We start from the raw sequence: 13,113 nt of genomic DNA on the forward strand, positions 1-13,113 counted from the left end.
TGGAATCTCTGGATATCAGTTTTAGCACAGCAAATCATGGATTACGCCATTGTGTGTGTCTGTGTTTGAGAGGGGCTTTACAAGTATATCAGAAAAACAGAAAACCAAGAGAAATTGTTAGCTTTAGAAATTGCTCATAGCTTTATTGTCAAAGGAGTACAAGTTCCCCAACCTCAAGCAGTGTGCATTCACCCTTTTTATGGCCACATAAATCACATTTTGAATTCAAAACTGAATCTCAAACTAGTGCCGTATCCATCACATAGTGGAAAAAAGTAATGGAAGCATGTATATACCTTGTTGAAAGGGTCCATAGACCCTTTCAACAATAAAAACAAAAACAATGCTTGAACGTTCTATTTGGGCCCCAATCTACTTCCTCTGCATTAGGATAACATATGGAATGTTAAAAAGGAAGTCTTGTGGGGCCAACTATGATGCTGATAATGGAACTCTCTTGAAAGGGTCCATACATTGTCCTTGGGTCCCACAGAGCAATCCCTATATATCTAGAGAGGTTTACAAGGTGGTTATGAAATGTGATCATTTTCTTTCAAGGTTTAAGGTTTGGAGCAGGAATAATGCTGAATTTCTAGAAGGAGAGGGTAGAATGCTAATAGCATGAACTGGTACACTAACCCCTAATGCTGAAGAACGCCGTTCTAATAAGCTCCTTGAAGATTGTTCTTGTTCTTTTTTTCCCCCTCCCCATCCTTGCAAAGGAAACATTTGGAAAACACCACCACAGCTGCAGCTGTCACCTGGCACTGATGACGTCTACTTGACGACCCTAGAGGAGATGGGCAGAGAGCTGCTTCAGAATCACAGATATCAAACTAACATTTCTCATATTGACAACCACAACTATGGTTACTCTGTTGTGGTAGAAAATACTGCATGATTTTTGTTTTTGTTAGTTGACTATCTGGCAGGGAGAGTTCTTTTTTTTTTCCATGTATAATCACCGGTTGATCATATTCTGAGCCCAACTTCACCACCAAGTAGATTGCTTGGCCAGGAGAAGCCATTTCCCATCCCTCCCAATTTGATGTTTGTCATTGCAGTCTTGCCTTTGCACAAAGGACCAAAATAGTTTCCCAAAGCATGACATGCTGGTATTCTCTGGCAGTGTTGGGAGTAATGCATTAAAAAAGTAATGTAATTACAGTAATGCATTGCTTTTTGCTGTAATGCAGTAATGTAAGGCATTACCAATACAATTTCAGTAATATTTTACTCGGTACAATTCTCAGTAACTGAAGTTACTTTGCTTTTTAATCCAAAATTGAGAAATGCTCAATTGGCACCAGAGAAGATTATCCAAGAATTAAAAAAGTTATCTATGCTGGTCCTGGAATTTGATTGCCTTGTTTAGATGACTGTAGAAAGGGAATTTGAGTTATCTCTGCCATTCATGCAACAGATCTAACATGGTTAGGCTATATTTCTCATTTCAAGCAGTGAGAATAACTAAAATGTTGCTTTTACAGACAAAGATCGTAGCCATGTGGAAGGAAAGGCAACCAGCAATGATGAGAACCATTTAAAGTCAACATACAATTTCACCATTGCTATATTTTACTATATTAAGTTGTGAGTGACCTTTGGCCTTTGGGGCCTACATCGTCCCATGAGCCATAACTGCAACCATTATATTGTTCTTTTGTTATCCTTAAACCTAGCTCAGTCATTATGCCATACCACATCACCTCCTGCCGTGTAATGAGCTGCATTGAATCCATATTTCCTGTTATTTTGGTGAAAGTAATGTAAACGTAGTGTAATGCCTTACAATTCAAAGACAGTAATATTGTAATGTAACAAATTACTTTGAGATGACAGTAACAAGTAATAAATAATGCATTACGCTTTTGAAGTAACTTTCCCAACACTGTTCTCTAGAGGGGCTGAGAGAACTCACACGGTGGTCTGTTTATAGCGGTCCAGTGCCTCTTGTGCCACCACCTCGGAGAACTTGGGGTCACTCCATGGGATGTCCCCGGGCACAGTAAAGGTCATTGGGGGAGCATCGAACAGCTGTACCGAGACGTTGGTGTCACCCAGCTCTTTAGATTCTTCATTGCTCCTGTTCAAGATCTATGAGTAAATAAGTGTACTGGTAAAGTGAAGCCTTATATGGTACCAGTCCCAGATTAAAAGCTTTTTTCAATGGATGTTTTCATATTTTCCTTTCAGCCCAGGACAAGTCTTAATCCATGTATGGGAAACCAGTGTTTACTTTTAGTGTTTAAGACAGGTTAATGATTCAGACAACTTTTTCAACATATTTCATGTCAAGTTGTTCTTTTCCCTTATGATTGCGTAACCCTTTTGCCATTTTTAAATGTCAACAAATGGAAATGACTAGTACGAAACCCAGCAACCCAAACAAACATCCCAACAGGATTTTCATTTTTCAGGCAAAACGTACCGTTTTGACCTGGAAGAAGCCATCTTTGGTCTCGGTGTTGTTAGCCAGAGTAGAGACCCAGCCAAACTGCTTGTTAAACATGTCCAGCAGTCTGGAGGTGTTGAACATCTCCTCCTCGAACTTGCGCAGGAGTCTGTTGTACTCCTGCGTGAACCTCTCAGCCCTCTCCAGAGCCTGCTCCAGCTGCTCTTTCAGGGGGCCTTCCAGAGGTTTCTTTCCAGAACAGTCTGAGGAGAAACAGAACAAGTTCCTGTGAGCCACTATGCCTCAAACACTATTCTGCTACATCAGAGATGCAATCCTTGGTTCAGTTTTGCGAAAGGTTAATATGCGATCTTAACAGCCAATCAGATTACAGGGCTTTCTTACATGCTCTTAAAACACTGTGTTGATTGGCTGGGCTCGTTTATGGCCTTTGTCCGTGTCACTCTGCTTCCTGTTTACAGTGCCAGGTGTTTTTATCAGTACACTGAATAGAGAACTGTGTGGAGCAATTTGCTCATTTTGACAAAGTGTAAGGCATTAGAATTGCTAACTGTACCTTTTAGTTTATCTTTTTACAAGACTTTTACAGAGATCTTTTTACAAGGCTTTTTACTATAAATTCATTATTGTGCAGACTATGCACAGCATCAGCAGCTGATGTGATTAAGTTGGCTCAAGTTCTGATTTCTAAATAGTATGTAATGCTTTTGTTGGGAGAATAATGTCTGGTTGCCAAAGTTCTGACAGGTGTCTTTTTGCCCAGTGTCTGTCTAGACATTAAAGCCAGTGTAAGCAAACGTTTCTGGGGCTGTAGTTACTGGCATTAATATCAGTGTAGCATTGCCCAGAGGAAAGGACTCAGTGGCTCTTACCGATGTGCTGGATAGCTTTGCATTTCTCACACTCCTCTTTGAGCTTGATGCAGCCAGCCGAGTTCCTCCGAATCTCCCTGCAGGTCATGCGGTCGTTTCCGAAGGGTTTGGTGATGACAACATCCTCGTTCGTGCTTTCGTCTACAAGCAAACAGAACAATTATGTTACATTACCGATACAAACTACCCGAAAGAAATCGGTCGCACTGAGAAGATAGCTATGCAAAAGACTAAACTAATACATTAACAGTAACACAAAGATACTACTACCTCCAGATGGGTTGAACCCAAAGTCCCCATCACTGCCCATGTGTGACCCCATAGACTGAAACATGTTCCGAGCCATATCCATCATTGGCTGGAACATGCTCTGGAATCCGTGGAAGTGCGGGTCCGACAGAGGAGACCGGTAGACACGCTGGCGGCCGAAGGGGCTGCTGAAGATCGGGTGGTGGAAGGAGCGCATGCGGTCGAACACCTGCATGCTGTCGTGGAAGATGCTATCCACACCCTCGGACACCTCTGAATAGTGCTTCTCGAGGTTCTGGAACTCGCGGCTCTGCTGTTGGTCCTCCCGGGCCAGCGTGTCGATGTTCTCGCCGTTGATCCAGATGGAGAATGGAGACGTCCTGTTCAGAACCTCCTCCAACTGAGAGACAGGGAGAGTGCAACAACATTTTTCTAATATCATCAATATAGCATCAACAGGGATAGAAACATCACAGGTTCAACAGTACAGTTAACTATCACAGGACTTAAATCAATAAAAATATCTGTGCCTGAAGTTATCAGACATTTATGAGGACGCCATATATACTGTGGTCTCATTGACTATTCAAATCCTACTGGTTAGCGCTTCGGACTTGTAACCGCTGACCCACCCCTATGTGCACTTAGGAACTTGCTCATGGTATCATTTCGCAATGCGATTTTGCCAAGTTAATAAATTAGATTTAGATTAAATTTATTTCATACATGGTGGACTTTGCTTGCTGCTTTGTTCATAGTCAGCTGCTCCTCAGTGAAACTAAGGGCCCAGTTTGCGTGTGTGAAAATTGGCTGTATCTCCGGGGTGGGCGTGCTGCTGTCGCTGCGACCGCTCACCTGTCGGCCTACCAGGCCAGAGCCACTGGAGCAGGTGCGTGAGTAGAACTTGACACAGGTGTTCTTCAGACAGGGCTTGCACTCCTCCCACAGGGCCTTGATGGTCTCATTGCACACCTCCTGCTCCTCTTCCAGCTTCGTCTCCATTTCTTGAGCGCTCTTCAGAGCCTCCTGTGGTGCACACACACACACACACACACACACACGGGTGGGTCTTCAATATTATTTTTAAATATTAATTCTTTGTTTTATAAAAAAATATCAGAATGGAATTATTTTTTCAAACCCATTTCAACTACATTTATCTTCTTCATTGTTTTAAAATGTTGTGTAATTCATTTTTCACCATGTTTTTTCCACATAAATCCTTGCATGCCTACGCGTGCCAGTTCAAGACAGGAACTCTGCCTCAACCCGCAACTCAGCCAACCCAGGACACGTTCCACAGCTCATGGTTCCAGACCCACAGTACCTCCTTCTCCTGTTTGGTTTTCTCCAGGGCCGACAGGAACTTCTTGTGGTCCTCTCCTGATTTTTCCATCACCGACTTCATCTCCTTCACCCCTGTGATGGCATTCTCAATCTGCTTGTCCAGATACTTCTCTCCCTGGAGCGAGATCTCTGCGGCACACAGAGCAGAGCTTGGGTGAGTCTCACACAAGGCTAAAAAGCTAATAATCAATGTCCAGCTAATAAAACTCATAAGAACATGACTAAGGAATGCTGGTGGTGCATTCTTTCGAATTTCAATAAAAAAATGTCCTAATAATAATAGTACATTTTAATAATGATGAGATTAAAATAAAACACACATTCATTATCAATCAATAATACTAACAATCTGACCACGTCCTAGCTAGCTTTAAAGGAAGCTGATTAATGATGATAACTTTGTTACTCACGACCGAGGTCTTCTTTGGAAGGAGGCAAAATGCTTTCTGATAGGACACATAGAAGAGCAAGAACCGCCACAGAGCCGAAGACCCTCATTTTGTAAAAACCAGCAAAAACCTGAAACACAGACATGTCAACTTTAAGGGTTTTACCTAATGGTCTACACATATAGGGTTTTCTAGACCCCCTATCTACACTGATGCTTAAGAATTAAGAATACAATGGCAATATTGGGTGGACAAAACTGAATACAAACCATTATGATAAATAACACATCTACTGTACATATCATAAAATATTAATTACAGTATATGTGTGTATGATTATATGATAACATAAACAGTTGCTCTAAAGAAGCATTTTAACAACTCACCTTTAAACTAATTGAAGACTAGATGTGTCACATAGCCAGTCCGTCTTTATGCATGTGTGTGTGTGTGTGTGGGTGCGTGTGTGTGTGTGTGTGTTTTTTATGATGTCATGCTTAGCCTGACGAGCCAGCTAGGGTGCGTCTAGATTTTTAGGCTAACGATTGCTGAGTGATCTCTTAGTTTTGAATATGACCGTCAACTCAACTTAATTTTTTTTCCAGAGCTGTATGTCTGTGTGTCTGTTCAAACTTGTGTGTATGTGTCTGCACAAACAATGTGCCTGAGTGTGTGTGTGTGTGTGTGTGTGTGTGTGTGTGTGTGTGTGTGTGTGTGTGTGTGTGTTTAAATGTAAAAAGGTATGCATACTAGATGCTGCTTCCAAACTGATTTAATGCACATATTCACATCCTCATACAGTCCAGTCATACAGTGGTCCACTGGCCCAAACAAAAGAATGTGTTTTTTCATGACGTGCATCAGAAGAATTTGGTAGTGATGAACCATGTCAAATTTCCTTTACTTCTCATCACAAGATATCGGCACCAAATGGTTTTGCCTGCTGAAGTTTCATTTGCCAAATGCCATATATCACAGAAAAAAAAAAATTAGTCTTACAGCAATACAGTGACAACACCACCAAAATGTAATATATTTTCAGTTCAAATATCAACCTGACCTATGTTTTTCTTTTAAAAATAGGCATTATCTGAGACAAATTATGTGCACTGTTCTCCTATGACTTTGCAGTTTTGTCTGGCTGTCAATAGCAGGGGAACACTATAGCTGACCTTGGTGGTTTTCATGTACTGATACTCATATCTTATTTTGATACCTGGGAGGTGCTCCTGTTTTTCTTTCCCAATATTCCCACTAAATATTATTTGTGAGTTATTATAAATGAAGAGAATGATCACAAAATGCTCTTTCAACGCAATGCATTCAAATTTAGTGGGCCTGGACAATATTGTCCTCCTTCAGCAATCTGACACCTTTGAACTTGTGTAGCTCCATCAGTGATTACACAGAAACAAGCACAAATCCCTGCAAGTCTGTAATCTCTCTTGATAATCTGTGAAATCTCCTAATCCAACATCCTTCACTTTATGTTTCAACAAAGCCTGTGTTTACATGCAACCCTCTAGAGTGTGTTTTACTGTTACTTGTATAAGACTGAAGATAGGGTAGCAACATTATAAAGAGAGAAGTAACAGAAAAGTCACAGTATTTGGTCTGTGGCCATTTCTTCTATGGAGGAGGTGGCTACTTTGTGTCTGGTGGTCCACTGTGAAACACTGCAGAGTTACTGCTGTGCTCTGAGAGGTCTGAGAGGGTAGAGAGAAATTAGAGTTCACATCCCAATCAAGTGCAAAAAGCTCACAAAGACGGCTCTTAGACACAGGGAGCCATAGTTACATAAGAAGCATGTAATCCTCTAAATTCTTTACACAAATGTTGCCTGTGGTGCAGCTGGTGGACTATGAGAGAGAGAGAGAAGGGGGGGGGGGGGTCCTCTCAAGATTGCAAAGTCATTCTAACAGCTGTTTGCAGTGCAGACCTGGAAGGGTACCCTACTCTCCTCTTTCCTCAGTGAGCTGGACAAACATTGGGTGGAGTGTGATGTGCAGCTAGCTATCCATACAAATCATACAAAGCTGCTATCATTCTCTTCACATGAGAGTATATTAGCTCAATTGGTAAACCTAAAATCTCTCTCAATTATGAGACAACAATTTGGACAGCTTTTAAAAATGAGACGCATGAGAGCGCACGCGGCTGACAAAAGGCGGCAGGCGGCTTGCCATCAAATGTAAACATGCTGTGGGGAAAAAACACAAGCGGTGCGCAACAAGCTCGCCATCAGCCTGCCCCATCATGTCAGTGGGACAAGTCGAACTGCGTCGAAAAATCTATATGAATTCTGTGTCATTGTCAGCTAAATGGGCAACATAACGTGTGATTTTGACAGCATGCAGTTGCCTTGAATGGTTGGTGATGTTGAACAATTTCTTCTTGTGTCTACGCACGTCACCCTGGTTGTGTGAATACATGTTTTTTGAAAACAAAATATTTACATGTGCCCCAAAATCAAAATATCGAAATAGTATAAGCAAAATCACAATAGCAAACATTTTGAAACCTATTTACAGCCCAAATCATGGAAATCCACCTTTAAAGCCTATATGGTACTGTATATACCATATACCATATATGTAGACATGGTACTATACCATATATGTAAACATGGTACTACAACACATCACTCTGAAAATTATTTGTGGTGGCTTTAACTTGCAAATGAATGAATGCACGAGGGATATGCTATATGAAAAAAGCATATGAAGCATTAGAAAGCATCTCTCACCTCAGATAAAGAGCCTTGAAGCCTTCCCAGTTGATGAAGTGCAGCAGGGACTGTTGTCCACCGCCATGTATTTATACCGAGCCGCGCGGTGATGTTGATTGGTGATTCACTGGACAAGAACGCCCTGTGGACTTTTCCAGAAGTTGTGTAATTTCTCGCGCACCATCCATGTAGATATTTATTTGGGCGGTAGAGGGCGTTGTTGTCCCATCAAGTTCATGGTCCTGTTGGGGGGGGGGGGGGCATATTTGTTTCTATAATCGCACAAATTGGCAAAATACACATTTGACATTCGTTTTACAGCTAGTATGGAAATCTTGCAAACCTATGAATTTCTTTCATTCCTTTCATCTTTTGGAATTTTCAGAAGTGAGCATGGGATGGATATGTAGCCGACTCAAGCAGATTCAGGTTCTAGTCTAGTTTTTCCCGGGTTTCTCACGTATTTCAAGGTCATCTCCCAGCACCCTCACGTTTTGTTATTTCTCCCGGAAAACTCCCGTAATTTGCATGGCCATCAAACTTCATTTTAAAATCATTGATCCATTTAGGTTGCCAGATTGTGTATGAATCACGCTACACATACACGATCACTTAGTTTCAATTTCAACCGTTCTGTCAAAGGCTAAAACCTGGCAACCCAAAACCCAAATAAGGAAGCGGGTGCCGACTGCGCAGCCTGAGTCTCGTCGTAAGCAAGCGGGCTAGTTGAATGGCCTACTCCAGAACAAGCTGTTGTGAAATTGTTGGGAAATTAATTGATTAACACATCACATAAACTGTTATTGAGTGCTGTTGATACACTGAACTTGTGCCCTTGGAACCAAATCTGACAGCAAGCAGCTTTGGAGTTTTGGAAGTAGGCTGCAGGCAGGCAGCTGGTGGATACATAACTGGCATGCATAAGGTAATGGTAAGGTAAAAGCAACGACCGAAATGCAGTGTTGAAACACGTGTATGAAACGTATTAAATATGCAAACACAGATCCGGTATAAACACTAATGCCCCATCGCCCCATTGCCAACATCCCAGACAAGTCCAAGGCGTCTCCGCCTACACGTACCCCTTTAAAAGTTTTGTTTGTAAAGTATGCCTTTCCTTGTGACACATGGAGGTCATTATTTAACTCCAGTCAGACCCGACGTTGGTCCAGACAGCCTAGAAGCGAGAAAACAGGCAATATCTAGCAACCTCATAAACAAGGGAGCGGCTTCACTGATGCCGTCTGCTCTTGTCCCATTATTACTGCAATGCAGTGGGCATGTAGGAACATCTGAACGGCCGGCTCGTGCACCATTCTGTTTTCGATTTGATCACGGACTGAACGGTGCGCTCTACCTCTGCATATACGCTCAATCGGTGGCAATCATGGCATATGCAGTTATGCCCGGAGAAGCTAAGGCCATAGTTCTCTGCATCATGCAATGCATCTGGCAAAACTCTGTGGTTGAATGGCTATACCAAATTATTCCAGTGCATGGATGACGTAGGAAAATATTTGTGCCCGACTTGTTTTCCCTGCAGCCACATTCGTGTCTTATCCCGTTGCCTGGATGTTTTCTGGTCTAGAAGATGACAAGATGATGAAGTTGTCAGATGTAAGATGATTCAGAGAACTCATGTGATGTGCTGCTCGGACAGTTACGGTAAGGGGAATGAGTCAGGCATGGTGTCAGGCTGTGGGGAAGCTAAATAGTGGTTAAAATCCATGTCTATCTTCCCCATCATCTCCATGGGCAGTCGGCCAACGGCAGGCCCTAGGCCAAGTGCTGTGTTGATGTTTTCTCTGCTCTTCCAGGGCCCTGCACTTCACAAGGTCACAGCGAGCCAGAGCGACACAATTTTGCACTCATTAATCCATTTTCTCCACGGTTGTGGTGGAGAAACAATGCATTCCTTGTACCCACACAATCATAGCATTCCAATAGTCACCACAGAATGGCTCAGAATTTGCGAAAATGTGTAAAATCAAAATGTTTTGTTATTTTCAGTGGCAATATGTAGTCTATGCTGTCCAAAGACATGATGTATTACCATCTTAAACCCCAATGCTTCTAGTGTTGCAGAACATTCCAGTGAGTGCATCACGTGTATGGACATTCAATGCAGTTGGTCTGGGAAGATTTGCATTGTGAGATCCCTGACCTCCTAATCCCCTAACCGTATACGTTACACCTACTTTCTGTGTACTCTCCAAAAGTTCTTTTTAAGTGCATGATTTTATTATCATAATAGAAAATGTGATTTATCATCACAGAAAATCTACAACACAATCCAGAATGCTCGCATGGAAGTAAGGATGAAAGATCTGATTTTAGTAGACAATGGTTGAGTTATTTTATTGGCTGCTTTATAAGATAAATAAACGTCAGATAAACTGCTGAAACAGTCAAGAACTGTCTGCCCTTGGCCAAGATCCTTTACATATAAACTAACTGTACCAAAGAATAGCAAGCAACGTCTTCTCTTCAGGAATACACACAAGATTTATAGTGGGCGCACTTTCTATTTTCTTTTTTGCTGATCTCTTTACAATATGTCCACCAGATGGCAGTCTATTCCCTTCAGAAATATTCAATTCAACCTTTATCTTATATTGTGAAGGATCTGCATTTTCACCATCAATTCATTCCGGCACCTCGCCCCACTATGCCATTGGTCTCTTCAAAGCTTTTGAGTGTGAACCTGGAAGCCTATTTATCCTTCACATCCCGTATCGAGTATGGTAGGGGAAATCTCAGCGGTATAAGAAGTATTTCTAACACTCGCTTGCACTTGAGGAAAAAGATTAGAGACTAAGTTGGACAGATTTCCTCAACTCAATGACCTACAGATGGAGCCTGAGCGGTTTTCCCCTCCATTATGTTTTTTACCAAGTTGAACAACAAAGAGGAATCAAGCAGCAGGAAGTCATTTTTAGTGAAGTGCTGTGTGACATTTTGTGTTCTCTGTTTATTTGACACATAGCCTGTGTCATATCTATTTCGCTTTCACTCCTCGCAGCTTATTGAACAATCTGTGGGGGGACTGCAACAGCTTTGGGGATGTTCTGCAAATCTCGTTGACAACAGTACATTGTAGGCTACAGTCTACATTAAATCTCTGTCAAAGTGTGGTTTTGAATCTAAATTATGGATTGTCTTGTCAGCACGATTTTGTATTGTACATAGGGCCTGCCTCAGTGCAACCCCATGTTACTCATTGCACTGTCCATTGTGCCATCCAAAGATCTGATGTAAAGATATGGACTGGAGTTAGAACTGACATAATATTATGTTTCTTTTTAAACCTTTAAAGTCATGTTGCTGTCATGAGTTACATTATTGATACCACATGTAGCTGTTAATCAGAATCAGAAAAAGTCTACCAGTGGAGGAATACGTTTGACCAAGGCTCAAAAGTTATGAAAACTCCAGAAAACCCTTACACATCCAATATGTGGTGGTCCTACAGTACAACATTCAGAAGGGTATTACACATGTAGTACGTATCATACAGCTAACTGGAATGCACAATTTATGAATTAATTGGAAATATTGTTTAAGATATAGTTTCTATAGTGTGCCCTGGTAGAACATGTGTCAAAGCCTCTTCCCAGATCAGTAAAAGGAGGGGATAACTGGAGCACACAGATGCTAACGTTGCTTATTTCCACTTTTGAACGGTGCAGCATATGTAGTGATCTGAGTAGTAATCTTCTCAGATCAGTTTTGCCAGTGGGGTTTTCCAAAAGAAGCAGTCTGATGGAGCAAGGGATTCCAAAAGGGTTTTAGTTTCCGCCATCTGACAGGAAACCTCGCTTACTATGTTGGTATATACAAACAAGTCCATTGTGTACTGAATGTATATGCATGTACACTTCATGCATTACAATGTCCTTCTCTTAGTATGTTATAATGATGAACCATTGGCTTGTGATGGACTAGTGGATTCTAAGGACATGACCATGACCGAAGGAAACAACATGTGAAGCATACTCCTGGTTCTGCCTGGAGGACACATAACTGGACCCTCATCTTCTCCCTCGTGGCAGGGGAAGGCTGGGGTCGTCCGGAATGCATCTATAAAAGATAATGTGAGGACGTGTTTTTGTGAGAGAGAATGGCATTTGGCGCCACGGGAGACACCAGTAAACAGCTCTCTGTCCAGCAAACTGACCAGAGGTTTGGCCAGAACTATTCATTTTTATGTCTGGGAATTCCCCCCCATAAAATTCAGCATCAGGAAAAGGATTTTATAAAAATCAGCTCACACGTATTTTGTCTATGATGTGTGTATTTTTCTTAATGATAGAGTCTTATTAATCCATCGCAAGTCAGTCCAGTTGGAATCAGATATTCTCCTCAGAGGTTTGACTGATCCAGTATGTGCTTTTCAAATTAATTGATCCCTCATTTATCTACACTTGTGGTCTATTAGTTTAAGAATAGTGTTCATGATTCCAAGAATCTACCAGCAGAACATCACCATTGTTACACTGGCAGGTCTCAGTACTCTTTTCCATGGACGTCTCTGAGCAGACACAGCTCATCCAAAACAGTCTGCTGGAATGTGAGTGTGATGGAATGTTGTATCAGTTTTCAGCCAATTAAGCTTGTTTAATTTGTCCGTGTGCAAGATAGCAGTGCTGTTGCTGGGGATGGGAACCAAATGTACGGAACTGGTCCAGGACATCAGCAAGGTGCTGGAGAAGGTAAAGAACACTCTGTATCGTGATTGGCTCTTGTGCATCATCCACTGCTTCTTTGGCCAGTCTAGTATTGTTTGTTCTTGGAGCACACTGAGTGTGTGTGTGTGTGTGTGTCTGTCTGTGTCTGTGTCTGTGTGTGTGCATGTGTGTGTGTGAGTGTCTGTCTGTGTGTGTGTGTGTGTGCGCGTACGTGCATGTGTGCGTGAATGCGTGTGTGTGTGTTCTGTCCATTAGGAGAATGTGTTTACTCTAAATGTCTACTGTAGTTTACTGCAGTTTGGTTGTTATACAGATGGATATACTGTAAGACTCATATAAATGTATGTTGGATGGCAACCCTGTATATCTTCTTAAGATTGTTGCACCAGACATGGTGGTGAAGACAAAGTTAGTCATCAGAGAA

At 41.8% G+C, this 13,113-nt stretch overlaps 1 protein-coding gene across 2 annotated transcripts; it reads right to left on the reverse strand.

Annotated features, from left to right (window-relative positions):
- Window positions 1-141: 141 nt before the first annotated feature.
- On the reverse strand, window positions 142-8,111 carry clu (clusterin). 2 transcript variants are annotated; one of them, XM_076272767.1, is made up of 9 exons: window positions 8,020-8,111; window positions 5,295-5,403; window positions 4,865-5,013; window positions 4,393-4,563; window positions 3,556-3,937; window positions 3,289-3,429; window positions 2,432-2,658; window positions 1,922-2,097; window positions 142-790 (listed from the first exon to the last, which is right to left on the reverse strand). In XM_076272767.1, exons 2-9 carry the CDS (start codon window positions 5,380-5,382, stop codon window positions 778-780), a joined length of 1,347 nt encoding a protein of 448 aa, XP_076128882.1. In that variant the 5' UTR covers window positions 5,383-5,403; window positions 8,020-8,111; the 3' UTR covers window positions 142-777. The 2 variants fall into 2 exon arrangements, with proteins under 2 accessions (XP_076128882.1, XP_076128883.1); XM_076272768.1 differs by having other exon boundaries at window positions 3,559-3,937; window positions 8,020-8,110.
- Window positions 8,112-13,113: the final 5,002 nt, after the last annotated feature.

The sequence above is a fragment of the Alosa pseudoharengus genome, unplaced genomic scaffold (assembly GCF_046254945.1).
Source record: "Alosa pseudoharengus isolate Yale_2024_CS ecotype anadromous, Long Island Sound unplaced genomic scaffold, YU_APseudo_1.1 YU_APseudo_1.1_scf_7, whole genome shotgun sequence".
NCBI classification, from domain to species: domain Eukaryota; kingdom Metazoa; phylum Chordata; class Actinopteri; order Clupeiformes; family Clupeidae; genus Alosa; species Alosa pseudoharengus.